This window comes from Podarcis muralis, chromosome 14 (assembly GCF_964188315.1).
Source record: "Podarcis muralis chromosome 14, rPodMur119.hap1.1, whole genome shotgun sequence".
NCBI lineage: Eukaryota > Metazoa > Chordata > Lepidosauria > Squamata > Lacertidae > Podarcis > Podarcis muralis.
In genome coordinates, this window is record NC_135668.1 from 8394973 (window position 1) to 8422084 (window position 27112).

General features: G+C 46.5%; 1 protein-coding gene across 3 annotated transcripts in view; it reads left to right on the plus strand.

The window, feature by feature from the left end:
- CD276 (CD276 molecule) overlaps positions 1–26516 on the plus strand; it is a 52768-nt gene extending 26252 nt beyond the window's left edge. For 2 of the 3 annotated variants that reach the window (XM_028705974.2, XM_028705975.2), the window contains 6 exons: positions 1901–2251; positions 3921–4289; positions 17553–17693; positions 19104–19142; positions 22644–22679; positions 23331–26516. In XM_028705974.2, the coding sequence (XP_028561807.2) occupies positions 1901–2251; positions 3921–4289; positions 17553–17693; positions 19104–19142; positions 22644–22679; positions 23331–23353 (959 nt within the window). In that variant the 3' untranslated portion in view covers positions 23354–26516. The remainder of the gene's footprint in view (positions 1–1900; positions 2252–3920; positions 4290–17552; positions 17694–19103; positions 19143–22643; positions 22680–23330) is intronic. The other variant, XM_077919027.1, reaches the window with a different exon arrangement.
- Positions 26517–27112: the final 596 nt, after the last annotated feature.

Genomic DNA, 27112 nt, shown 5'->3' on the forward strand with positions numbered 1-27112 from the left:
CAATTTTCCTATCCTGTTTGAAAAGCTCCATTATTTGATGATATTGAAGCCAATTTTGTACTTTATGTTTCAATTTCTCATAACTTTGTAATTTCCACTTGTCTCCATCCTGTTCCAAGATTTCCCAATACTTCGGCCATCCGACCTCCATATTGAGTTTCTTTACTGCTTTAGCCTCCACTGGTGACACCCATCTCGGGGTTTTGTTTTCCAACAGATCTTTATATCTTGTCCATACATTAAACAATGCTTTTCTAACAATATGATTTTTAAAGGTACTATGCAGCTTGATTTTGTCATACCATAGATATGCATGCCAACCAAAAACATTGTTAAAACCTTCCAGATCCAAGATGTCTGTGTTCTCGAGGAGCATCCATTCTTTCAGCCAGCAAAAAGCTGCTGCCTCATAGTACAATTTTAAGTCCGGCAGGGCAACACCCCCTCTTTCTTTAGCATCTGTCAATATTTTAAATTTGATTCTGGGCTTTTTGCCCTGCCAGACAAATTTCGAAATATCTTTCTGCCACCTCTTAAAACATTCCATCTTGTCAAGAATCTGCAAGGTCTGAAACAAAAATAACATTCTAGGCAATACATTCATTTTAATCACTGCAATTCTGCCTAACATTGACAATTTCAAATTTGACCATATTTCTAGATCTTTTTTGATCTCTGACCAACATTTTTCATAATTGTCCTTATACAAATTCACATTTTTAGATGTCAAATAAACCCCTAGATATTTCACCTTCTTAACCACCGTTAACCCTGTCTCCTCTTGGAATTTCTCCTTTTCCATATCCGTTAAATTTTTTCCTAGAACTTTGGTTTTTTGTTTATTCAACTTAGATCCAGCTACCTGGCCAAACTGTTGAATTATTTCTAAAACCTTTTTCGTACTAGTGTTTGGCTCTTGCAGAGTCAATACTAGATCATCTGCAAATGCTCTTAACTTATAATGTTTAGCTCCGACCTGCACTCCTTTAACCTGCTGGTCGTTCCTAATCATATTCAGCAACACCTCCAGAACTGAAATAAAAAGTAACGGGGAAATTGGGCACCCCTGTCGTGTTCCTTTTTCTATCTTAAGCTCCTCAGTTATCACATTGTTTACAATCAATTTAGCTTTTTGTTCCGAATATATTGCAGCCATACCGTTCTCAAAACCTTGTCCTACCCCCATCCCATGAAGATTCTTTATCATAAAGCTCCAAGAAATGTTGTCAAAGGCTTTCTCCGCGTCCACAAAAATCAGTACTGCTTTAGTATTTATATTCACCTCTAGCTTTTCCAAAATATCTATTATATTCCTTACATTGTCTGCTAGGTGTCTTTTTGGGAGAAAGCCTGCTTGATTCTTGTGAATCTTTTCCATCAACACTTTTTTAAATCTTTTTGCCAAAATGTCTGCAAAAATTTTGTAATCCACATTAAGTAGTGATATTGGGCGGTAGTTCTTCAGTTGAGTCTTTTCAGTCTCTGTCTTTGGTATGAGTGAGATGTATGCTTCTTTCCACGATTCAGGTGCCTTTTTCCCCTCAAGAATCTCATTACAAACTTCTTTTAGTGGTTGAATCAACCATTCCTTCAAGGATTTGTAGTATCTAGAAGTCAATCCATCTGGTCCTGGAGATTTGCCCAATTGCATATTCTGAATGGCGTCCTCTATCTCTTGTTCTGTTATTCTCTGGTTCAGATCCATCTTACTTTGATGAGAGATTTTTTGTAATCCATATTTATCAAGGAATTTATCTATATCTTCTTCATTTTGCGGGCCTTGGGTATAGAGTTTTTTAAAATAACTCAAAAAGCAATTTCTAATTTCATTAGCCTTCCCTTTTGCTGCCAAAATCTCACTGCTGTGTGCTTCTCTCCCTGCTTGCCTCCTCACAACCAGGAGCTGTCGAAATCATGGTCCCCGACGATCCCGTGGTCACCCTCTTTGGCCGCGACGCGACTTTGTGCTGCTCCTTCTCCCCGGACGCCAACTTCAGCCTGGACGAGCTCAGCCTCATCTGGCAGCTGACGGACACCAAGCGGTTGGTGCACAGCTTTGCGGGAGGCCAGGACCAACTGGCCAACCAAGGGAGGAGCTACGCCAACCGCACGGCTCTCTTCTACGACCAGCTGCCCAGGGGCAACGTCTCTCTGCTGCTGCGCCGCGTCCGGATTGCGGATGAGGGAAGCTTCACGTGCTTCGTCAAAGTCCAGGGCTACAGCAGCGCGGCCGTCACGCTGCAGGTGGCAGGTGAGAGGGAGGGCAGCAGGGCTCCCCAGGGGCCATCGGCCACCCTCCCTCAGGGAGTCCCTAGGCCAGCGGTTCTCAAGCCTTCCCCCTGGGGACATCCTTTCAGAATAAAAATTTGCTCATGACTCACCAACATTTTGATCGATAAGAAATGCATTGTAAAACAAGCAGAAACAGCCTCTAGCAGTGCTCAGTTTGTAACACAGAACACAACTACTTTATAATATGATCACAGGACATCTAGAAAGTATAAAACCGTACAGCTACATATTCTGCAAATAAAAAATAATAATATTTTGATACTATATTGTACTATGCCCAGTATACCTGAAGGAGCGTCTCCACCCCCATTGTTCTGCCCAGACACTGAGGACCTCCTGTGAGGGCCTTCTGGCAGTTCCCTCACTGCGAGAAGTGAGGTTACAGAGAACCAGGCAGAGGGCCTTCTTGGTGGTGGCGCCCGCCCTGTGGATCACCCTCCCATCAGATGTCAAGGAAATAAGCAACTATCTGACTTTTAGAAGACAACCCTGTTTAGGGAAGTTTTTAATGTTTGATGTCTTATCGTGTTTTCAATATTCTGTTGGAAGCCACCCTGAGTGGCTTGGGAAACCCAGCCAGATGGGCAGGGTATAAATAATAAATTATTACTATGATTATTATGCTATACCACACTGAAATGTTTAAATGTTGATTGTCCTGGACTGGGCAGAGGAGGAATGGTGGAGACCGCCTCCCCATCCTGACCCTTCTAGGGAGCAGGAAGAGGAAGACAGTATAAATTGACAACAGGGGGTTGAGGGAGGTAGCAGCTCAGAGGCAGATGAGGGGGAAAGCTGGGAAATCATGGGAGAGTCAGAGCAACACCCAGCTGACATGTTGTCATTAGAAAGCACCCCAGACCCTCCATCTCCCAGAAGCCGGCGAGCCTTAAAAGTAGGAGAGCAAAGAGCTCAAAGACTGAGGCAACGTAGCAGCACCCGTAGAGGAGATGAATGAGGAAGTGGGAGAGACGGGGGTGGAGATTCACTCGGGACAACAACATTATCCAAGATGCTGGGTTCTAGAGCCTCTCTTTGTAAAGTTTGAAATAAAAAAGGACGGTAGGAAACTTTCCCTTGTCTTTATACTTTCCTGGGCAACCAGCCGGGAACCACTGACAGCATCCTGACAGGTACATCACACACTTTGAGAACCATTGCTAAAGGCTGAGTCCTGGTCCCCCTCCCCCATCTTGCATTTAGTCCCTTACATTTCTTCATCAATTTGCAATTCTTTAAACAGAAAAAAGATCACAAAGATTCCTTAGCATTCCAGTGAAACTTCTTTGCTAATATATGCATTTTTTTGCAAGCAATATAATGCATTTCGAATACAGTGGTACCTCGGGATGCGAACGGGATCCGTTCTGGAGCCCCGTTCACATCCTGAATAGAATGTAAGACGTGCATGCATGGGTCGCATTTTGCTGCTTCTGCGCATGTGCGTGACGTCATTTTGAGCGTCTGCACATGGCGAGCGGAGAGCAACCCGAAAGCGCTCAACCTAAAGCACATTCAACCCGAGGTATGACTGTAATGTGAGTTTTTGTCAATGTTACCTTTGTTGATCTATGATAAGGGATGTACTTGTGGGCTGAACAGCATTCCACCTGCTCCTCATCTTCCAGCCTTCTACTCCAAGCCCAACTTGAACCTGGAGCCCACCAAGAACCTGGAGCCCAACAAGAACCTGGAGCCCAACAAGAACCTGGAGCCCAACCAGAACCTGGAGCCCAACAAGAACCTGAAGCCGGGAGACCTGGTCACGGTGATATGCCACACCTTTTCCGGCTACCCTGAGGCGACGGTGCTGTGGCAAGATGGCCGCGGCAACAACATAACGGAGCACATCACCACCTCCCAGGTGGCCAACGAGGAGGGCCTCTTCGACGTGCGGAGCATTCTGCAGGTGGTGCTGGAGCCCAACAGCACCTACAGCTGCTTAGTGAGGAACCCTTTGCTACGGCAGGAGACCCACGCCTCTATCACCATCACAGGTCAGCTGGGTGGGAGCAGGGAGGGGAGGATGGCTGGGGGCTGGCATGCTGCTGGGGGGCTCTGTGTGAGAAAGGTCTGGCTGCTGCTCAGGAAAACCAATAGAATCAAGGCCAGGTGGGGAAAGGGAAGCAAAGAACCTAGAATTCTAGAGTTGGAAGGTTTGCCTCTTGCCAGGACTCTGCAATGCAGGAATCCCAGCTCAGGAATCCCTATATATAAAATTAAATTTTCTGTTTTACAATTCAAAATACTCATTTTACATTCTTAAGATACCCATGACTTCCCTTCTTCTCTTTCTATGGTTCATTTTACATATCATAAACCCTGCATATTTTACAGAAACTATACCATTCAGTATTCCATTATTACAACCATCAAAACTTATTTACACTGTTGAATTTATCTTAACGCTGCCAGCGTTTTCAGCTGTACACAATTATTTCCCATATATTCAATAAACGTTTTCCAATCTTCTCCAATTCACTTTCAATATAATATTATTATTTTTACATTTTGACTTCCCATCCTTAGATCCGTGATGTTCCTGTTGTTTTCCTTTATCTGCTGCCACAGCTGCCATTTATTGTATTATAAGTTATGTCACAGTCATTTATTTGTTCTCCTTCCTATTATTCAAATCCTGCTTGTGATTACATTTGAGTATGGCTTTTTTCTCACATAGTCAGAAAAGAACCTCCAGCAAAGTCCTCTTCTTTTTGATCTCTTATTTTTGCCGGCAGGTTTGCCATCCCTGCAGAGTCTATTATCTTTCGCTTTAAAACCCACTCTTCTTTCGCTGGGACTTCTTTAGAAACCTCCAGTGAATGAGCTTCAAAACCTTCAATGAAGGACAGCTCACCAGCTTCCGAGGTGGTCAGTTCCACTGTTGGACAGCTCTTATTGTCAGAAAGTTCTTCCTAATGTTTGGTTGGCTAGTGGCCCATCTAGTCTAGCACCGTGTTTGGGTAGACAGCTGTTTGTAGAGAAACTAGCCAAATCTGCAAACATAAAATTTATAGCAATTGCTCTGCATAGTTCTGCCTCTGCCCCTATCCACCACCTGCTTGAGGCTGTCAGGAGTTCAGCCTACACTCGAGTAGGACCCTGGCAGAGACACATGCCCGATTGGCATGTTCTCTCCCTCTTGGTCGATCGTTTGGGAGCTTCAAAAGCTTTCTTCAGCCCGAACATCACAGCGACCGATGCCAACCGACACCGGCACACTTAGGGATCCGCAGAGTTTGCGCATCATGCGTGACAGACCTCAGCAACTCAGCATTTTGGCTAATCTACTTTATTTACATATAAACACACACGGAGCACTGCAACATGGCTCCCTCTCTCTCTAGCATCAGACAGCAAAGAGAAAAAGGGCAAAGGGCAATAGTCCCACTTCACGGAACACAGTAACACAAACATCCTGTCTCCGTCACTTCCCACTCTGTGGAATCAAAACATATACCGCCATGTGATAGACAATAATTCCATGACTTCAATCATGGAGCAAGAATTCTAACAGTGGCCCCTGGAAGGTTATCTAGAAGAGAGTGTGGCCCCAGGACTGCAAAAGTTTCCCCACCCCAGCTTTCACCCTGCCTTTGATTTGAAAGCTGAAGAGGTGACCTCTCTCCCTGACTCCCTTCCTTGCACTCGGGCACAGGAGGGATTTGGGGCGGGGGGTCTTTTGTGTTCCCTCCCATGATCCGAGACAGAATTTCTGAACAGGTCCCTGCCCTGTTGCCTGACCCAAGCCCTCGTTGATCTGCATTATTTGGGCTGCGGTTAACTCGGTGCTCGAAATATTCTGGCTGGCTTTCGGCAGGCACTCGGGAGCGGATGTTTGATGGCTCTTGTAGGGCTCTGGGATGCTGCTGCCTGGTGACAAGCTCCAGGAATACGAGCACGGGAGAGGGAGATGCTGAAACAACTCATAAATAACGGCAGCAGGGACACTTTATTAAGCGCTGTTTATTGTACAGGACGATCCTTCGGCAGGGCTGCTTCTCTGGCCCTTAATGTCTTGATTCTGTGTAAGAGTTTTCGGTGCTGTTTATTCCAGCCAGCCTTAGTGGGGAGGGAGGCTCCTAGAACTTTTGCAGTGAAAGGGATGGTTTGAGGGTGGGAGAAAGTGGAGAGGAGAAAGGGCTGAGCGCGGGGTATCTCGTAGTTCTGGGCCAAACACTGCCATCCGGGTGCATATGGAAGGAGTGGGGTTATTTGTTGTTCGACTTTCCATTCTTCTCATCCCTGACCCTTGGCTTTGCTGGCTGGGGCTGACGGAAGTTGGAATCCATCTGTAGACCTGGGTGATATGCTAGTAAATTGTCTGAAACTGGTATGGTGTTCATGTCATGATACCAGTTTTAGACATTTTGAGCTGGCAGTGCATTGTGGTGGCCGGGGAGCCGTGATGTATTCCCAGCTCAAATTGCCTGCAGACAGCAAAGGCACAGGCAGGCAGGCAGAGGTGTGAGCCAGGGAGGGCTTGTGTGATGGCCTGGGAATCCGATTCAGAGGATGAACCGGAGGAATCCCAGCCTGCACAGGAGTCCCCGCCTCCAGGGCCGGCTGAACTGGGGCAGGGCCTTGATTCTGAAGCGCCTGCACCTGTGCTGGATCCTCAGGAGCAGGCACCAGGTGAATCCACTCTGGCTCCGGAGGTGGTTGAGGACACAGTGCCTACAGGTGTGCCTCTCCCAGCCCTGTCAGGGGAAGGTGAGTCTCCCCCCTGGGTCCAGTAACCCTCCAGCCTCTCCTGAGCTGCAGAGGCTCAGGGCAGAGAGGGGGAGGGAACTAGGTTCTCTCAGGAGTAGTGGTCACCTTAAGGCCAGGGGAGGAGGGTCTCCTGGAGGGCGGGACCGCCCCTGGCCTCAGAGAAGATAAAGGCCAGTCAGCCCAGTCCCAGGTTGCGGGAGCAACGTCGTTGAAGGGCTGTTTCGGCCAGCACCCAGTCCTATTCCTCCAGAGTTCCTGTCCTTGCCCGGCTCCTCGCCTTGGACCCCGCTTCGCCCGTGGAGGACTGTCTGCCGACCCTCGACTCTGGTCCTGGACCTCGCCCCACAGTAACCTCCCCCCGGGACCAGCACAGTTTGCTCAGTAGGGCTTGGCGATGTATCTTGGCTGCTTCTTCGTCCCCTAGGTTGGGGTGGAAGAAGCAGCCGAGATACATCGCAGACATCGCAACCTATTAGCATATCTCGGTATTTCGCTGCTGATATATCAATGCTGAAAACCAGATATCGCCCAGTCCTAACCATCTGGAGGACCACGGATTTCTCACCACTGGTGGACAAGAAACTAATGTGTATGCACACTGCTCGTTTCCATTAGTGCAGCCAGAACACTGGGCCTGAGGCAGCTGTCTCACTTTGTCTAATGACAGAGCTGGCCCTGCTTTGAGAGCTGGTGGGAGGGAGCAAAGTTTCAGAAACTGAGCATGACCACTGAGAAGCCCCTCTCCTTAACCTTTGTCCCAACCCTGTTTTTGAGGTTCTGCCAACCTCTGAATTGCCTCAAGGATGCTGATAAACCACTACCACTTCCACCAGACTATTTCTTATCAGTCCCAGTTTTATATATACAGTGGTACCTCGGGTTACATATGCTTCAGGTTACATACGCTTCAGGTTACAGACTCTGCTAACCCAGAAATATTACCTTAGGTTAAAAACTTTGCTTTAGGATGAGAACAAAATATTGTAGTGGCAGAGCAGCGGCAGCAGGAGGCAGAAAAGGCCCCTTCTCATGTTGCCACCCTCTGGACCTCTCAAGGAGGAGGCAAATGAAGACGAGCTTCAGATGACGATCGTAGGGTCCTAGTCGGTTCATATGGGGAGAGGTGGTCCTTGAGGTATCGTGATCCTGAAATGGATTAGAAGCCAGCAAAGCTGTTGCATGTTGTTGGCTGCATGGAATTATCCCAGGAGTCCAGAACTTCCAAAAGAGAGGCTTTCCCCTCTGGCCCTATTAGCGCAGCATATGGAGGAACTATGCACCCGCTTGAGGATGATTCCTGAATCTAGCTGCAGTCGCCGCTGAGACTCGCTCTGTTCTTCCCCCCTCTTGACAAATATAACTTGTAAGTTCTGAGAGACAGGGCCTGTCTCTTTTGCTGAGCACTCTGTTCACTGATGCTCTCTCTATTCCCTAATCTAGTGCCTTCCATATGTTAACTGAGCTACAACCTCCCATCATCTCTGACTGTTGTCCATGCCGGTTGGGGCTGATGGGAGTTGAAATCCAACAATATCCAGATGGTACCAGCTTGGGGAAGCCTGCCTTCTATAAGTGACAGAATCATAGAATTGTAGTGTTGGAAGGGACCCTGAGGGTCATCTAGTCCAACCCCCTACAATGCAGGAATCTCAGCTGAAGCATCCATGACAGATCACCATCTAACCTCTGCTTAAAAGGAAGGAGATTCCACAACCTCTGGGGGGAAACCTTTCCTTGGCTCAGATCACAGCCGACTGCTTAGTATAGCATCTTGGATTTTAGACAGATGTTGTCTACCCCTTACAAAACTTTCCAGAGGCCAAGCATGCCTGTGCTTGTCTTCTCTTTTAGATAGGGTCTCCTTTATAATGTTGCCCTGTGCTAAACCTTATTGGGTTTCAGGTTAGGATCAATATGGCAGTTCAGTCCTGCCGATGTTTGCTTAGAACAGCTGTTCTCAGCCTGTGGGTCCCCAGATGTTGTTGGACTACAACTCCCATCATCCCTGAGCTCTGGCCTTGCTAGCTAGGGGTGACAGGAGTTGTAGTTCAACAACATCTGTGGACCCACAGGTTGAGAAAGGCTGGCTTAGAACAACCTTTCCCCAACTTTTGACAACAACTCCCACCATCCTTGACTGTTGGCCATACATGGGAGTTGGAGTCAAAAACATCTGGAGGGTCTGGTTGGGGAAGCAGGTCTTACAGTTTTCCAGGTACCGTATTTTTCGCACCATAGGACGCACTTTTTCCCTCCTAAAAAGCAAGGGAAAATGTGTGTGCGTCCTATGGAGCGAATGCAGGGGGAGGCAGGCGGGAAAAGCCCCCAAGAGCTGCACACAAGCTCCGTGCGCTCTTGCGGGCTTTTCCACAGGAGGGAGAAGGGACTGACTGGCCGCATCAGTCCCTTCTCCCACCTCCCAGGAAAGCCAGGAGAAGCCGTGCAGCCCTTTTAAAGTGCACGCGGCTTCTGCCGGTTTTGCGGGAGGTGGGGGAATTCCCCCACCTCCCAGAAAAGCCAGGAGAAGCCGCGCAGCCCCTTTAAAGAGCTCACGGCTTCTGCGGGCTTTTGCGAGAGGTGAGGGAATCCCCCCACCTCCCAGGAAAACCAGAAGAAGCCGTGCAGCCCTTTTAAAGCGCGCGCGGCTTCTGCCGGTTTTGCGGGAGGTGGGGGAATTCCCCCACCTCCCAGAAAAGCCAGGAAAGCCCTGCGCAGCGTCTCCCAGCAAGGAGAGGCTGTGCGGGGCTAAAGGGGAAGGCAAAACAGCGAGCGGGATCCATCCCGCTCGCTGCCTTGCCTTCTTCCATAGCTGCGCGCAACCCCTCCGCAAGGAGAGGCTGCGCGGGGCTAAAGGGGAAGGCAAAACAGCGAGCGGGATCCATCCCGCTCGCTGCCTTGCCTTCTTCCATAGCTGCGCGCAACCCCTCCGGCAGGGAGAGGTTGTGCGCACCCTGTACGCTGCTCTTTGGGGCTGGGGGGGGGGAAGATTTTTTTCTTGATTTCCCCCCCTAAAAACTGGGTGCGCCCTATGGTCCGGTGCGCCCTATGGTGTGAAAAATACAGTAAATATGTTTAGGATTGCAGTTTTTGCAGTAGAAAACGTGGATCGGTGGGATTTACTCCTTGGTAGGTATATATAGGATTGCAGCCTTACATCTTTGACAGAAGTTCGATCTCCCTGTGAAATTCTGTTCACATGACTTCCCCCTGGTTCTTCCTTGTGGCTTCCAGTTGTTGTCACGCCATCTCAACTTTTATAGACACCCTGAAGCTCTTTGTAACCTTGTTCACTTGCAGGTAACATTAATTAGTGTTTAATTATCCTTGGCACAGCAATTGCTGGCTTGTGAAGGAGGGTCCCTCAAGGAACATAAACCTTTTGGCTAAATGCATGGCGCCACTTGAATGGCGATGGAGAATGGCTGGGCCTTGCTACACCTGGCAAAACACCTTTTCTTGGGTGCAGCCTAAACAGTATGGCAGCCACGGCTGTTAAAGAGATGCTTATGGTAGCCCTGTATCGCAAAGGTGCAATTGAGTGTGTATGTGTACGTTTGCATTTGTCCTGGAACTCTCTATGTAATTCTGCACCTCTCACATTCTGCAACCTGCAAACTTCAATTCTGCGATGGGAATACGTTTTATGTAAATTTAGCAGCATCACAAATTTGTTTAATCTCTGTGTTTTTTTAAAAAACAGTTGAACTGTTTTTAACTGTTTTTTAACTGTGGTTCTTAGTTTAAAGGTAAAGGGACCCCTGGCCATTAGGTCCAGTCATGGCTGACTCTGGGGTTGTGGCGCTCATCTCACTTTATTGGCCGAGGGAGTCTGCGTACAGCTTCCGGGTCATGTGGCCAGCATGACTAAGCCGCTTCTGGCGAACCAGAGCAGTGCACAGAAACGCCTTTTACCTTCCTGCCGGAGCGGTACCTATTTATCTACTTGCACTTTGACATGCTTTTGAACTGCTAGGTTGGCAGGAGCTGGGACTGAGCAATGGGAGCTCACCCCGTCGCAGGGATTCGAACCGCCGACCTTCTGATCGGCAAGTCCTAGGCTCTGTGGTTTAACCCACAGCGCCACCCGCGTCCCTGGTTCTTAGTTTAGCTGCCTTTTAAATATCTGAACCAGGAGATGGTTGGGCTGAACACCCCCATATCTGAGCCATGGCCTGCCTTAGGGGCTGCTGGTGAGAAAGGAAGGACACTCTGCACATATTTAAAGGCATTTCCTTCTTCTTTTTGGCCTTTACTTTTATTTTACAAAAGTGCCAAAGATACCTTGGCGAACACACAAAACAACAGGATACTCTCAGAACAATATATGTGCACATGCACTGGACGGATTATATTTTGTCCTTGTATCTATCAATGGACACCAGAAATCTCCAGCCCTATTTGAAAGCTATACCTTGGTGCAAGGCCAATGCTTGGTGCATGACCAATGAGTAGCCATGCCCTGAACACCAGATGTGCTCACTAGCCTTGCCCCTAGCACCCACCCCTTATTTGTGGACGCCAGTGGGTAGGGCTAATCTGTACTTTTGAGTAGGAGAGAGGTGGCAAACCTGAAGGAGCGTCTCCACCCCCATCGTTCTGCCCAGACACTGAGGTCCAGCGCCGAGAGCCTTCTGGTGGTTCCCTCGCAGCGAGAAGCCAAGTTACAGGGAACCAGGCAGAGGGCCTTCTCGGTAGTGGCACCTGCCCTGTGGAACGCCCTCCCAGCAGTTGTCAAGGCAATAAACAGCTATTTCACTTTTAAAAGACAATTGAAGGCGGCCCTGTTTAGGGAAGTTTTTAATGCCTGATGCTGTACAGTGGTACCTCAGGTTACATACACTTCAGGTTGCATACGCTTCAGGTTACAGACTCCGCTAACCCAGAAATAGTACCTTGGGTTAAGAACTTTGCTTCAGGATGAAGTTTCTGGAAGCTTTTAATGTTTGATGTATTATAGTATTTTAATATTCTTTTGGAAGCCGCCCAGAGTGGCTGGGGATGCCCAGCCAGATGGGTGGGGTATAAATAATAAATTATTATTATTATTATTATTATTATTAGCTTCATGATGAGAACAGAAATTGCGCGGTGGCAGCGCAGCGGCAGCAGGAGGCCCCATTAGCTAAAGCTACCCAGAGTGGTTGGGGAAACCCAGCCAGATGGTCAAGGTATAAATTATTATTATATTATTATTATTTTTGTAAGCCTGAAGGCCACGTTCCCTTCGAGTGTGCCAGTGGTGTGAGAGGCAAAAGTGGGCAGACTCATGCATCTAAGTTCAATATCTCTAAAACAGGCTGGCTCCTACTTGTGCACTGCCCTCTCTCTCCCCATCCTGACAAGCAAGAGGCAATATCAGAGTTCCAGGACTTGTTCCTGCCAGGCAAAAGCATTCCAGGAGGATGCAAAGCAGGGCTGGTGAGCTGTGTAGCCTGGGGAGAGTCTGGAGGGCCCGAAACAGGACGGCTGCACACGGTGGAAATATTGGTGCACATGAGTTTGCACAGTTCCAATCCTTCTTCCCTTGGCCTTTCCTTGGCGTACATGGAATTGCTGTCTTTGCAGAGACTGTTCCTGTTTTAAAGTGCCTTTAGTCGAGACTCCCTTCCCTAGCAAAGTGTGACAATCAGCATCTATTTGAATTTATTAGCATAATTATTTAAAGGTTAATGAAGTGTTTTACGGGGTAATTTCAACCTGCTGTTTCCTTGCCTTCCCTGGCGTATCCGCTGGCCCTGTAGAAAGGCAGCAATTGGAAGCACCCGCTCGCATCGTTTGGCCCCTGACTCCCACAATCTGAGCGAACCGTTGTCGTTCCATCAGCTCTTATCGGGCGGGGGATTTGGGCTCCTGAACGTGCAAAAGTACACGGCTGACTCCAGTTTTGCAGGGAGTGTCCCCTTATTCTCCACTTCGCCAGCTGATTCCGCCTCTTCCACCCCAGCAGCCCTTTAATGAAACTTAAGAAGCACATTCATTAAAAATCTGGACATTGCCATCTGTGTGCAAGGCTTGTCTGTTCCATTTGTGCCATTTGAATTTGCTTGGTTTCTCCTGCTCTGGAGGGGAAGGACTCGAACCAGTGGCTTTAAGTTACAAGAAAGGAGATTCTGACTAAGCACCAGGAAGAACTTTCTGGCAATAAGAGCTGTTTGATAGTGGAATGGTCTCCTTCGGGAGACTTCCCTGGAGATTTTTTTTTTAAATAAAATATTTATTAAAGTTTTAGACAATAAAACAAACTTCACATTCACAACCAAAAAAGGAAAAACACCATCACAATCAATCAAAAAAGCCAAAAAAAGAAAAAAAAGTACAGTAGAAAACCCCCCATACAAAATAGAAGGAAAAAAAAAACATAAAAAGGACATAAAAAAAAGATTCAATTTCTTAAATATTATTTTCATAACCCTCCTTCCAGACTCCCTCACATCTCCCTTTTCTGTGTTCCCTTTTACAAAATCTTATTCAGCAATACTTCACCTTCTTTCAAGTCTTATTTTATGTTATACATTTCAACTATTATGTCTCCAATTTTTCCCTTTGTTATCAGTTATTTGAGTTTGACATAATATTATTCTAACTTCTTTCCCTGGAGATTTTTAAGCAGAGGTTGGGTGGCCATCTGTCATGGTTTCTTTAGCTGAGATTCCTGCATTGCAGGGGGCTGGACTAGATGAACCTTGGGGTTCCCTCCAACCCTACGATTCTATGATTCTTCCCCCACCTTTCTTCCAAGAACCTCAAGGTGACGGTTATAGTTCTTTCCCAGCCACCCCTCTCAACAACCCTGTAAGGTGGGCTAGGCTGGGAGAGAGAGTCACTGGCCCAGGGTGAATTTTGATGTTTCTCTCTCTCTCTCTTTTTTTAAAAAAACTTATTAACAATTTCAACATAAGAATATATCAAAACATATAATATTCATTATTTCCCCCCTTTCCCCCCACTCCCCATCAAACCCTCCCCCCTGAGACTTCCCTCAGCTCCTCTCTCTGATTTCTCATCACATGTTGTTCTCTGCATATTATAAAATTATATCGATCCTTATATTATCTATCTACCATGTTATCAATCAGTAAGATTGTGTATGTTTATTCAAAACCTGCCAAGGAGTCCAGTGCATTTGTTGTCTTTTAAAATGCAGTGGTACCTCGGGTTAAGTACTTAATTCGTTCCGGAGGTCCGTTCTTAACCTGAAACTGTTCTTAACCTGAAGCACCACTTTAGATAATGGGGCCTCCCGCTGCCACCGGAGCACGATTTCTGTTCTCATCCTGAAGCAAAGTTCTTAACCCGAGGTACTATTTTCGGTTAGCAGAGTCTGTAAGCTGAAGCGTCTGTAACCTGAAGCGTATGTAACCTGAGGTACCACTGTACTTTGTAAAAAGTTCCCATTCTTCTTTAAAGTGACAGTTGTATTTATCTCGCAGTTTGTATGTCAGTTTAGCCAATTCTGGGGCAAGGATGTTTCTCAGGTCCCAGGCCCTGATGCCAAAATCATTGTTAAATGTGGGGTGATTGCAGGCTGGACAGCGCCTGCCACCTCACTACCTGGGGATGAATTGGCAAAAGGAGAAAAATAGATCACAAGGGGGGGGGGCTGCAATATCCTCCTCCCCCATTCCTCCAAACGCTTGCTGCCCTGACCTACACCAGAGTGACACCAGAATTATCAGGCAGGACAGTGACCTCTATAGTCTTCAACTTGCTCAGTTAGTTTCAATATACCGTACTTTTCAGTGTATAAGACTATGTTTTTTTCTTTAAAAAGCATGCTAAAAATGGGGGTCATCCTATACATGGGTAGTGCATAGGAGGGACGTTTGATTGGTTGCTGCCAAGGCGGTCAGCGGCTGTTGTGCGTGTTATTGGTTGCTACGTCAATGGGTGGTGTTGATTGGCTGACACTCCTGCAATTGGGGGGGGGGGGCAATTGGCGATGGGACAGACAGAAGGCGGACTTATTGATGCATTGATGCGTGCGGGTCAGTGATTTCCGGCATTCCCCCCTAAAAAAAAGCTCAACAACCCTGGTGGGCGATACTCCACAAAAAAGCTGAACAACTCTGTGCCCTCTCCCCCCATTTTATTAAATTTGAGTCCCCACAAATAGGGGGCGTCTTATACATAGGTAAAGGTAAAGGTACCCCTGCCCGTACGGGCCAGTCTTGCCAGACTCTAGGGTTGTGCGCTCATCTCACCCTAGAGGCCGGGAGCCAGCGCTGTCCGCAGACACTTCCGGGTCACGTGGCCAGTGTGACAAAGCTGCATCTGGCGAGCCAGCGCAGCACACGGAATGCCGTTTACCTTCCCGCCAGTAAGCGGTCCCTATTTATCTACTTGCACCCGGAGGTGCTTTCGAACTGCTAGGTTGGCAGGCGCTGGGACCGAACGACGGGAGCGCACCCCGCCGTGGGGATTTGAACCGCCGACCATGCGATTGGCAAGCCCTAGGCGCTGAGGTTTTACCCACAACGCCACCCGCGTCTTATACATGGCAACGTCTTATAAACAGAAAAGTATGGTAGTGTCATCTTGCTCAGTTGAAATATCTGGCAGGATTTGTGGGCTTCTCAGGCAATGGCTGTGTTTAAAAATGAGGGTGGCAGAAAACAGGGGGACATCCCAACAGAATGACAATAATTTATTTATATGCTGCCCATCTGGCTAGGTTGCCTACAAAGGAGCCCACAGCTTCTGGTGAAGCGGACTGGTGGTGATCATTACCTTGTAGGCCAGTGCAGAACATTGTCAAGTACATTTTCTTAAAAGCTATAATTAAGGAAGCAGGCGTTCTTGTCCTGCAGCCTATTTGATGGTGATATTGGAGAGCTGTGGAGAAATCGGCAGGACTTTTGCGAGGAAGCTACCCCCAGTTCCGATGGAGCCCAAATCTATCAGCTACATACTGGAACTTCCCTTTGAAAGTAGCAAAGCAGTTAATATAGATTTTAATATCTGGGGAAAACTCTGGAAGAGCGACCTGAAGTTTACAGCATGTTATTCCTTGAAGGAGAACTACTTGAAAATGATTTACAGGTGGTATTTAACTCAGAGTAGGCTTGCTAAGGGGGATGCGGGTGGCGCTGTGGGTTAAACCACAGAGCCTAGGACTTGCCGATCAGAAGGTCGGCAGTTTGAATCCCCGCGATGGGGTGAGCTCCCGTTTCTCGGTCCCTGTTCCTGCCAACCTAGCAGTTCGAAAGCATGTCAAAGTGCAAGTAGATAAATAGGTACCGCTCTGACGGGAAGGTAAATGGCATTTCCGTGCGCTGCTCTGGTTCACCAGAAGTGTCTTAGTCATGCTGGCCACATGACCCAGAAGCTGTGCGCCGGCTCCCTCGGCCAATAATGTGAGATGAGCGCCACAACCCCAGAGTCAGCCACGACTGGACCTAATGGTCAGGGGTCCCTTTACCTTTACCATTTAGGCTTGCTAAGATGTTTAAGACTGAATCAGATAAGTGCTGGAGATGCAATGAGGTAAAGGGAATGTTCTTTCATATGTGGTGGACCAGTAAAAGGGTAAAACAGTATTGGGAAATAATTTACAATGAATTGAAAAAAAATGTATAAAAAGCACTTTTCGAAACAACAACAGATCTCTTTTCGTTGGGGATAATTCAGATGGAAATTCCCAGGTGTCAAAAATGGTTATTTGTGTATGTGGTCCGTGTTTTGTTAGCCCCAAAAGTGGAAAATGAGCAAGGTCCCAACTAAAGAAGAATGGCAGCTTAAACTGTTGGAATATGCACAACTTGCGGATCTAACTTATAGAATAAGAGGACAAGAAGAACCTTCGTTTAAAGAAGATTGGAAAATGTTTATTGAATATATGGGGGGGGGGAAAGTTGTGTACACTAGAAAACGTTGGCAGCATTAAGATAAATTCAACAGTGTAAATAAGTTTTGAAGGATGCAGTAATGGAATACTGAATTGTATAGTTTATGTTTATGCAGGGATTTATGTTATGCAAAATGAACAATGGAAAGAGAAGAAGGGAAGTCATTGATATTTTAAGGTTGTTTAAATGAATATTCTAAATTGTAAAACAGAAAATTTAATAAAAATTATAGGTAGATGATAGAGATAGATGATAGATAGATAGATAGATAGATAGATAGATAGATAGATAGATAGATACAGTAGATAGATAGATAGATAGATGATAGATAGATAGATAGATAGATAGATAGATAGATAGATAGATAGATAGATGATAGATAGATAGATAGATGATAGATAGATGATAGATAGATAGATAGATAGATAGATAGATAGATAGATAGATAGAAAGATAGAAAGATAGATGATAGAAGCAAAGCATAACATCTTGCACAAATTTTGCGGGAATATTTCCATACATCTTGAATGGGATGCCTGTTAGGATCTCCTTGTCTAAAGTGAGATCTGGTATGTGTGCAGATGACCTTGCGGTACCCCAGTGGATTTACTTGTTTCCCTTCAGAGACATTTCCCTCCTTTGCTTCCCATCAATGGCATTGACAGAGACTTTACCATCTTCTCCCTGTTTTCTCCTTTCCAGGTCAACACCTCCTGCTTCCTGCTGTGGCTCTCTGGGTGACAGTAGGATTGGCCATCTGCCTTGTCATCCTCCTGGTTGCCCTGGCGTATGTGTGCCAGAAGAAAATCCGCCAGAGTTGCAAAGAAGAGAGAGAGAGAGCTGGTATACATAAATATAATCAAAGTGAAAGAATGTCTTTGTGCAAGTCCCCATTGGAGGGTTTGTAGCGCTGCGTCACAAACCTGGGTTTGCATGAAGGCAGGGCAGGGTAGGGGAGCAAAAGTGACAGCGTGGCCTGGGACCAAGAAGGAAGAGACACCAAGAAAATCTATTATTATTATTATTATTATTATTTAAAAAAAACTACTGAAAAAGAGGGATGCGGGTGGCGCTGTGGGTTAAACCACAGAGCCTAGGACTTGCCAATCAGAAGGTCAGTGGTTCGAATCCCCACGACGGGGTGAGCTCCTGTTGCTCGGTCCCTGCTCCTGACAACCTAGCAGTTCAAAAGCCCGTCAAAGTGCAAGTAGATAAATAGGTACTGCTCCAGCAGGAAGGTAAACGGCATTTCCGTGCGCTGCTCTGGCTCGCCAGAAGCGGCTTAGTCATGCTGGCCACATGACCCGGAAGCTGTACGCCGGCTCCCTAGGCCAATAAAGCGAGATGAGCGTCGCAACCCCAGAGTTGGCCACGACTGGACCAAATGTCCCTTTACCTTTACCTTACTGAAAAAGAAAAAAAAGGGGGGGGGGGAGAAGAAGGAAGAGACACTGAAATTGTAGTTTAAAACAACGGGAGAGGTTTGAGTAAAGTACTATGGGGCATTTGAGGGTGCCGCATCCTTTATCTCCCGCACATGAGACAGCTGAGGAATGGAAGATGCAGAAGTTCTAAGTACAGCAAATTGGGAAAGATGCTGAAAGGAGAAAAAAAGAGGATGTTTTAAACAACAGCAGGGGTTTGAGTAAAGCAGGGATGGAAGGACACCGAGAGGGGGAAATGGTGATTTTTAAAAGTGGCAGATGTTTAATAAGAGCGAGCAGGGGATGAAAGTGGCAATTTAAAGCAAGTTTTTAGTACAGCGAGAAGGGAGTTTGGAAAGGCTCTGTTGTGTTAGCTTCTTGGTGTTAGTTTTTGAATTGTACCCATCTCTGCTATTTCTCGTTGCTAAAAGTGGCTTGTTTGCTTCTTAAAAAACAACCCCTCAATGTTTCTGTAGTGTGGACCAGCTTTCTCCTGCCTGGTGTTACTAGACTACACCTCCGGTGCTATTTTTCTGGGGGAAAAGAGGTGCCGGAACTCACAATGAATGCTTCCCTTATTCTCTTACAATGGCAATGACACCCACCTGAGAGGTGTTCTGGCTGGATGGGAGTTGGGAGTCTGATGGAAGTTGGAGTCGCACAACAACAGGAAGACCATATGTTCTCCATCCTTGATCTGAATCTTAATAGTATCAGTGAGTCCAGTACTACACAGCTCCACCTGGCTGGTAACAGGGATATTTAACCACTGGATGGCAGTGTTTGGTTTTTATTTTTTAACCTTCCTTTTTCACTTTTTTTTTCCCAGCAAGAGAGGAACAGGATGAAGGAGAAGGATCCAAGACAGGTTAGTTGGATTTTGTATCTTTCTGGCAGCCCCAGAGCAAGAACTCTGGGGTGGGTCATGTGCTAACAACTGTAGTTTGCCAATTTACGCATCCTGGCCAATGTGAAACTGCGCATGGGGAGAGCAGCCTGTTTCTGATTGTATGTTCTGGACTGAAAAGTCTAAAAAATAATACAGTGGTATCTTGGTTCTCAAACGCCTTGGTACTCAAACAACTTGGAAACCAAACACTGCAAACATGGAAGTAAGTGTTCCGGTTTGCGAACATTTTTCAGAAGCCGAATGTGCTCCGTTTTGAGTGTTACGCTTCCAATTTGAGTGCCACACTTCTGTTTTGAGTGTCACGCTTTTGTTTTGAGTGTTACGCTGAGGTCTGTCTGTTTTTGCTATTTATGTTGCGTTTTTGTTTTTGTGGCTTTTTTGTTTTGTTTTTGTGACTGTGTGGAAACCAGTTCAGCTACTGATTGATTGATTGTGTGGCTGCAGTACATGGTCTATTGCTTTCATTTTATGGATCAATGGTCTCATTAGATAGTAAAATTCATGTTAAATTGCTGTTTTAGGCATTGTTTTGAAAAGCCTGGAACGAATCAATCCATTTTGCATTACTTTCTATGGGAAAGCGCGCCTTGGTTTTTGGAACGCTTTGGTTTTGGAATGGACTTCTGGAACGGATTAAGTTTGAGAACCAAGGGACCACTGTAGTAGCAGAGCACTAGATTGGGTCAATATTATTCCCGCTGTTCAGGCTAGGAGTTCCGTTGAATTTGAAGCTGGAGCAGCGCCATGTTTTTCCTTCTATCTTCAGTGTTTGGGCTAGGGGTGCTGTTGCATATGTAGCCAGAATGGCATGACATGTACAGCTTTCTTCCAACACGGAGTGCTTTGAGAGCATCACCACCATCGATGCATGCCTAACTTGGGTGCCACTTTAAAGAGCTATGGCTTCTCCTGAAGAATCATGGGAATTGGCGTGTTAAGGATACTATCAGTTGTTAAGACACCCCTATTCCCCCCACCAAACTACAACTCCCAGAATGGTGTAACCATCAAGCCCTGTTCCCAGGGAATTTCCGAGAACTGTAGCTCTGGGAATAGGGGTTTTGTAACCCTTTTTGCAAACTACAGTTCCCATGAGATTTTGTGGGGGGAACCAGGACTGTTTAGAGTGTTATGATACTGCTTTAAGTGTATGGTGCAGATGGGGACTGTATTAGGATGCCCTCTATTCTTCTGATGTAAATTTAGCAGATTTTATTATTATTATTTTTTAATAAATTTTTATTGGTTTTCCAAACACAAAATAAAAACAAACAATACACAATACACAGACATACAAACATATATAACTTCATAATCTTATTTTCATACACCTTACTTCCCGGACTTCCCCATACCTCCCCTTTTCTGCATCCTTGTTTTACATTTCTTCAGCAACTCCTCCAATTAACTAATTATTCAATTCAATTTCATTTAAGTTCTTCTTTAACTTATTGATTACAGCTGCAATTCTCTATTTGCCAACTTGACATCTTAACACTCCTCAATTTTACAACAATTTTTAAGATATATTTTAAATTTCTTCCAGTCTTCTTCCACTGTCTCTTTCCCCTGGTCGCAGATTTTAATAGGGTCTCTTTATATGATTGTAACCCACCCTTGTGAAGGAAAACTTAGAAATCCTATAAATCAGGGACATCCAAGTCCCAATAGGCTGGGATCTACTCACAGTATTAAAAAAATCTGGCAGTGATCTACCCATTGTCGTAAAAAGACCTGCAGTGATCTAACCAAAGTTGTGGAGCTTTCTTTAGTAAGCCAAAGTTCTTTTGTTTTGCTTTTTTGTAAGGATATTGTGCTATAAAAGCACAATAAATAAGTGTGAGTAGGGGAGCCATGTCTGAACCCTGGAGAGCTTCTGCCAGCCAATACCGAGCGAGGTGGACTAGGGGTCTGACTCTGTCCAAGTCAGTTTCTTATGTCCCACCCACCCACCGATATTGACTTGGAGCAGAGAATTCCCTGATGTGCTGCAGCAAGCTCTCAGCCACGCAGGCCTCTGATAAACTGGATTATCATTTTAATAAAGTGTGATAGCTGCACTCGGCTGTAATCAAATGGATTAATTATAAGCCTGGTGATTCCCTTTATCTGCTTCTGAGCACAGCAATAGACACATTGCACATAGATTGCCTGGTTTCTAATCTTTCCTTGAGAGTGCGGAGGCTTCAGGCATCGTCGTCTACCTGTGTGACTGCGGTATTCCGGGGGGGGGGGGGGAGGGAAGCAGGCAGTGAGGTTTGCAGATTTGTCCCCCTCCTTTTGAGAAGTACTCCTGTTGTGCTTCACATCCACATTAGGCAGCGGAGCACAAGGATGCAAATTGAGGGTCCGTAGCTCTGTAAATTCTCTAGTTAGAAGGATCTTCAGGTAGCAGGCGGAGGGAAAGACCTCTAACTGGGAGCTGCTGCCAGCCAGAGCATGAAGCAGTGGGCCAAAGGGGCAAATAGCCTGCCCCAGTGGGAGGCAGCTTTCTATGTTCCTACCGGATTCCATTTTGAAACCTTAGCTTCTCGTTCTACTCCTGTGCACCACGCAATTCATTACCTCGAATCACAGGTGCTGCGTTGCCCCCAAGATTGGGGGGCGGGGGCGGTCATGTATGTGATGTCACCCGTGTATGTGATGTGTGTGTGAGATGTCGCATGATGTCAGTACGTTTCCGAGCACAATTCAAAGTGTTGGTGCTGACCTTTAAAGCCCTAAACGGCCTCGGTCCAGTATATCTGAAGGAGCATCTCCACCCCCATCGTTCTACCTGGACACTGAGGTCCAGCGCTGAGGGCCTTCTGGCGGTTCCCTCACTGCGAAAAGCCAAGTTACAGGGAACCAGGCAGAGGGCCTTCTCGGTAGTGGCGCCCTCCCTGTGGAACGCCCTCCCACCAGATGTCAAAGAGAACAACAACTACCAGACTTTTAGAAGACATCTGAAGGCAGCCCTGTTTAGGGAAGCTTTTAATGTTTGATGTATTACAGTATTTTAATATTTTTTTGGAAGCCGCCCAGAGTGGCTGGGGAAGCCCAGCCAGATGGGCGGGGTATAAATAATAAATTATTATTATATTATTATCTGTGTCTTCCAACGCCATGGGGACCAAACCGGTGCAGCCTTGTGGAAGGCTGCACTGGCCTGCGTGGTGTCAGGAGACCCCTTTCCACTTTCTCTACCCCACAGATAGTTTTGTGCCCCTCTGTCCTGTACTTTTCTGAGCCTTTTCCAGCTCTAAAGCAGCCTTTCTGAGTTGGGTCTGGGGAGGGAGGGAGTCTGCTGTCTCTCCGGTGTGGGGTAAGACACACACGTTTGGGCTCCGCAAGAGTTGGAGACAGAAAGTCATATTCTCCACGATTCATGCTAGTCTGTTCAGTACATTTGCTCAGCGTTACGCCCTGGGGCCTAATAATCTCATGTGCTGTGCTCTCTCTTTCTCTTTCCCTCGACAGCTTTGCAGCCTCTGAAGAACACGGAAAACAAAGAAGGTAATGGAAAGTCTCCCCTCAGTGGTTGCTACCCATGTGTTGAGCTGCTTTGAAGTGAAAAGCAGCATGTTGCAGTCAATGTGCAGATTGTCACTTCCACAGGTCAAGCACGATACACGCACCTTGGCAGAGCTAATAACCCCCAGATCTTTGACCTCCTTCTTTGCCTCCTCTTGATGGTGGTGGTGATTGCCCTCTCTGCACCACTTGATGCCAGAGTGAGGGCAGGAGGCATTGCCCTCTGTCTGAACTGGCTTCAGTTGTCATTGCAAAGCCAACTCAGAGTGAGAACATATATTGGGTAAAAAGAGAGAAAGTGCCCACACGATGGAGCCCTGTTGCAGAACCGACTGTGTGTGTGATGGGGGGGGGGCTGTCTGAAACCTGCAAATACAGCAGTAGCGTTGGGTAGAACCTTCCCCCTGCCCTCATTCCTCGCCTGATCTCTCTTTCGTCTACCTAGTCCAAATGTTTTCCTCTCCCTTATCACTACATGACGCATCAGCGATGGGCTTCTGAACATGGCCCCGTAACTGCTTCACCTTGTAATGGGATTGCAGGAGAAAATGCACACATCTCCCCTCTTTTTTCACTTTGGTCACTTACCCATTTTCCGCGTGGTTTCATTTCCTCCCTTCCTTTTCTTTCCAGACATTGGAGAAGAAATTGACTGACCAGAATTGGAAGGGAAATGCAGTTGTGCTACCACGAGGCTCACATGGCAAGCTGTGATCCTGCTCCTGCTCCTCCATCAATGGACTGCCGAAAATGTGACTGACGCAGCATGCACAGAGACCTTTCACCTAGCGCCTGCTGCAGTTTGCTGATTTTGGCCATGACCAATTAATTGCCTTCTCCTCCCCTACCTTCTCCACAAAGATACAACCCTGAACTCTCTCTGTCCCCGTGAGACTCTCTTCTTCCCATTAGAAGCAGATCGTTGCTTACTGATGACATCCTCCCACCACCAATCTCCCAGGACTGGGATGCTCCGAGTTCCCATTCCATAGTCTTACTGGGACGCTCCAAGAGTTCGACCATCAATGACCCTGTCAACTGATACAAAGGGAAAGGGAACGACTTCCTGCTTGAATGAGAGTAATTTGGACAAACCAGGTGTACTGTAAAGAAAAGGGAAGAACTCACAGATCAACTTGCCACTCTAACAGAGGAGATCATGGCACTCAAAGCTGTTTTGAGGGTCAGTTTTCAGTTGGATTTGCTTGTAGGCATGCCACCTGTCCAATTTTAGATTAGCATGGCTGGAGTTATGTTGTGTTCTCTCTTATGTTTGCTGGAGGCTGGGTAATGACCATTGACTTTATAACAGGGGCAGGGAGCCCCTTTCAACCCGAGGGCTGCATCCCATTCTTTCAGGGCCCACATGGCCCTGCTGGATAGGGCTGGGAGCAAAAGTGGGAAGGGCAATGAATGTAAAATTTAACTTTGTAGGCTAGCTTCACATGCACCTCTCTGGCCTTCATTCAGAGAAGGAAGAGGCACTGTCAGAGTTCTAGGGCACATTTCAGCCAGGCGAAAACACACCAGTTAGATGTGAAGCAGGGACACTAGGGGTGTAATGTGGAGAGTCCTGGGGGCCAAATAAAAATGACCGCAGGGCCACATTCAGCTCCCAAGCCTGACGTTCCCTAACCCTGCTTTTTAACCTAACGGCAGTAGCTGCCAAGAAGCAGGAAGGGCCCTTCACTCAGCGGTGTAATGTACACATGCTTGGCAAACAGAAAGTCAGTCACAATCCTTGATGGCTCCACCTAGAAGAGTGTTGTTAGGAAGCAATGCTAGAGAAGATCTCTGTGGTAGATCCTGGAGAGATTTGGATCCCTTTGGAATCAGTGGTGCTAGACCGGGTGGACCAGTAATTGACTCAATGTGGGAGAGCCTCCTATTTTCCTAACTGAGCATAACTAAGAGATGCACGATAAGGCATTATCTTTTTTGAAAAGAAAAACCATGTGAGGTGAATTGCTCTTTGAGGTCTCTTGGAAGAAGGGGATAAGATTCAGTACTAAGTCCTACTGGATGAAGCCATAGGCCCACCTCTGGGCCAACCAAAGGCCTGTGGGGAGTAGGGCAGCCACAGCACTCTCCCCACATGTGAGTCTCAGGAGTTGTTTCTCAGAGGCTAAGCCCTTGTGGCACTGCAGGTAGAAGCATAGCTATCACAGCCAGTAGCCCTTGAGAGGCTTCTCCATGAATTTATCCAATTGTTTCTTAAAGCCTTTCAGGTTGGTGGCCATCCCTCCGTCTCGTGGGAACGAACTCCATAGTGTGCTGTGTCAAAGTCCCTCCATTTGTCTGTCCTGAATTTTCCAATATTAGGTGAATGATGGCCTCGAGTTTCTAGTATTATCTTTGTGAAGCTCGCCTTCAGATGTCGGTCTCTTCTCCCTCTCAGCCTTCCTTCCACAGCTGGAAGACAATCACAGGCAAAATGGGGAGCCTCTTTCCTGAGCTGAAATAGGAATGTGGCGCTGGCAGTGCCTTTACTCAAAAGACGGCCCCACTTGCTGAATGGGGCTTACTCTCAGCCAAGTCTGCATAGCATTTCAGAAATCTTCTCCCCTTTACACCTCCCAACTCAAACCCAAAGCCTTTATTCTGTGGAATGGGAATGTTTCAGAATTGAGTGCATTTCTGTTCTGTTGATGTTTCCTGTGCCTGAGGCAAAACGGCATCTTGTGAGGTTCCTGAAGGTGCTCATATGATTTTAGAGCCCACTGCAATCTCCAGCTGCTGTTTGCCATGTCTGGGAGCAAATCCACAACTGTGGGGGTGAGTGGAATTTGCAGGGATCTCTTAATATTAGATGCAAAGGGAAAACTATATGGCAGAGCAACTGCTTTGGCCCAGCAATTGGGCTGCTGCTTCTTCCTCTGTTGGGAGAGAGAGAATTTCCATTCACTGTTGACAATGGAAGACTTTGGAGCCATGTTTTAAGATTCTGCTTTTGGTTTGAGCATTGCAACACAACAGGGTATGGTGTTTTGCATGCACCAGGGTAGCCTTATTTTGCCTTGTGCTTGCTTTCCTCCCAGTTAACCACCTGGTTCACTGGAGCTAAATTTCTTTGTTTTTCCCCGAGAGAGCATTCAGTTCTGTCTCTTTGGTGTTTTTTAATATATAAAAATACTGGGCTGAAAATGGATGGCTAGTCATGGTACTAGCGAGGGGGAATCTGCTGGTCAGATGGCTCCCTCTACCCCATAAGCTGAACCAAAGAGTAAACTTTCTTGCATTTCTGATTAGATTTGCACCCAACATAGTCTACATTATTTAGCATGTTATTTGCAAATCTGCAGAGATCTGGTTTATTGGGGAGGGCAGGGTTGCATTCTCCCTTTTTATCCCAACCCCCAAAGCCAGGGTAGCCGCCATGGTGCTTTCCAAGTGTTTGGAACTACAGTTCCCATTGGCCCCAGCCAGTGTGCACAAGAATGATGGGAATTGTAGCACAGCAACACCTAGAAAGCACCGTGTTGCTTACTGCTGATGAAAGAAGTTGAGCTGTACAGCTGGGAGACACTGAACACTTCAGAAGTAGAGTAGGTATTAGAAAGTTTGGGATAAGAGCTGAGGCAGTCTCTGTTGAACTGTGGACTGCTAGATGCCTCATTCTCACACTTCTTGCTTTCTAAGTCTAATATTTTCTGGGGATTTTCCTCTCTCTCGCTCAAAAGGGCTTAGAAACTTGCTGTGTTTTTTTTTAATAAAAAAAAGTACATTTGAACTTTTTAAATTAATTAGCTATTTAAAATGTTAGAAATTGGAGTCCTTAGTGCCTTTGGGGAGATCTAATAAACATTTGGTTCTTTTGGGCGAATGTTTCCTTTGTGCATGATTGAGATACAGTGGTACCTTGGGTTACAAACACCTCAGGTTGCAAACGCTTCAGGTTACAGACTCCGCTAACCCGGAAGTGGTACTTCGGGTTAAGAACTTTACCTCAGGATGAGAACAGAAATCATGTGGTGGCGCCGCGGCAGCAGCGGGAGGCCCCATTAGCTAAAGTGGGACCTCAGGTTAAGAACGGTTTAAGGTTAAGAACGGACTTCTGGAACGAATTAAGTACATAACTCGAGGTACCACTGTATCTGAAAAGGTTGGGGAGGGGGGTCAATGATTTCCCTGTCCAAATATTTCTGTGGGGTTCTTGCCTATCCTCTTGGCCTCATCGAGTGCATGATCTGAAGGCAGGTCTGATCCTTACCATCAGAGGCAAATACAGTAGGCCATAATAATAATAATAATAATAATAATAATAATAATAATAATAATAATAATTTATTTGTACCCCACCCATCTTGCTGGATTTCCCCAGCCACTCTGGGCAGCTTCCCACAAAGATTAAAAATACATTAAAATGTCACACATTAAAAACTTCCCTGAACCAAGGCTGCCTTCAGATGTCTTCT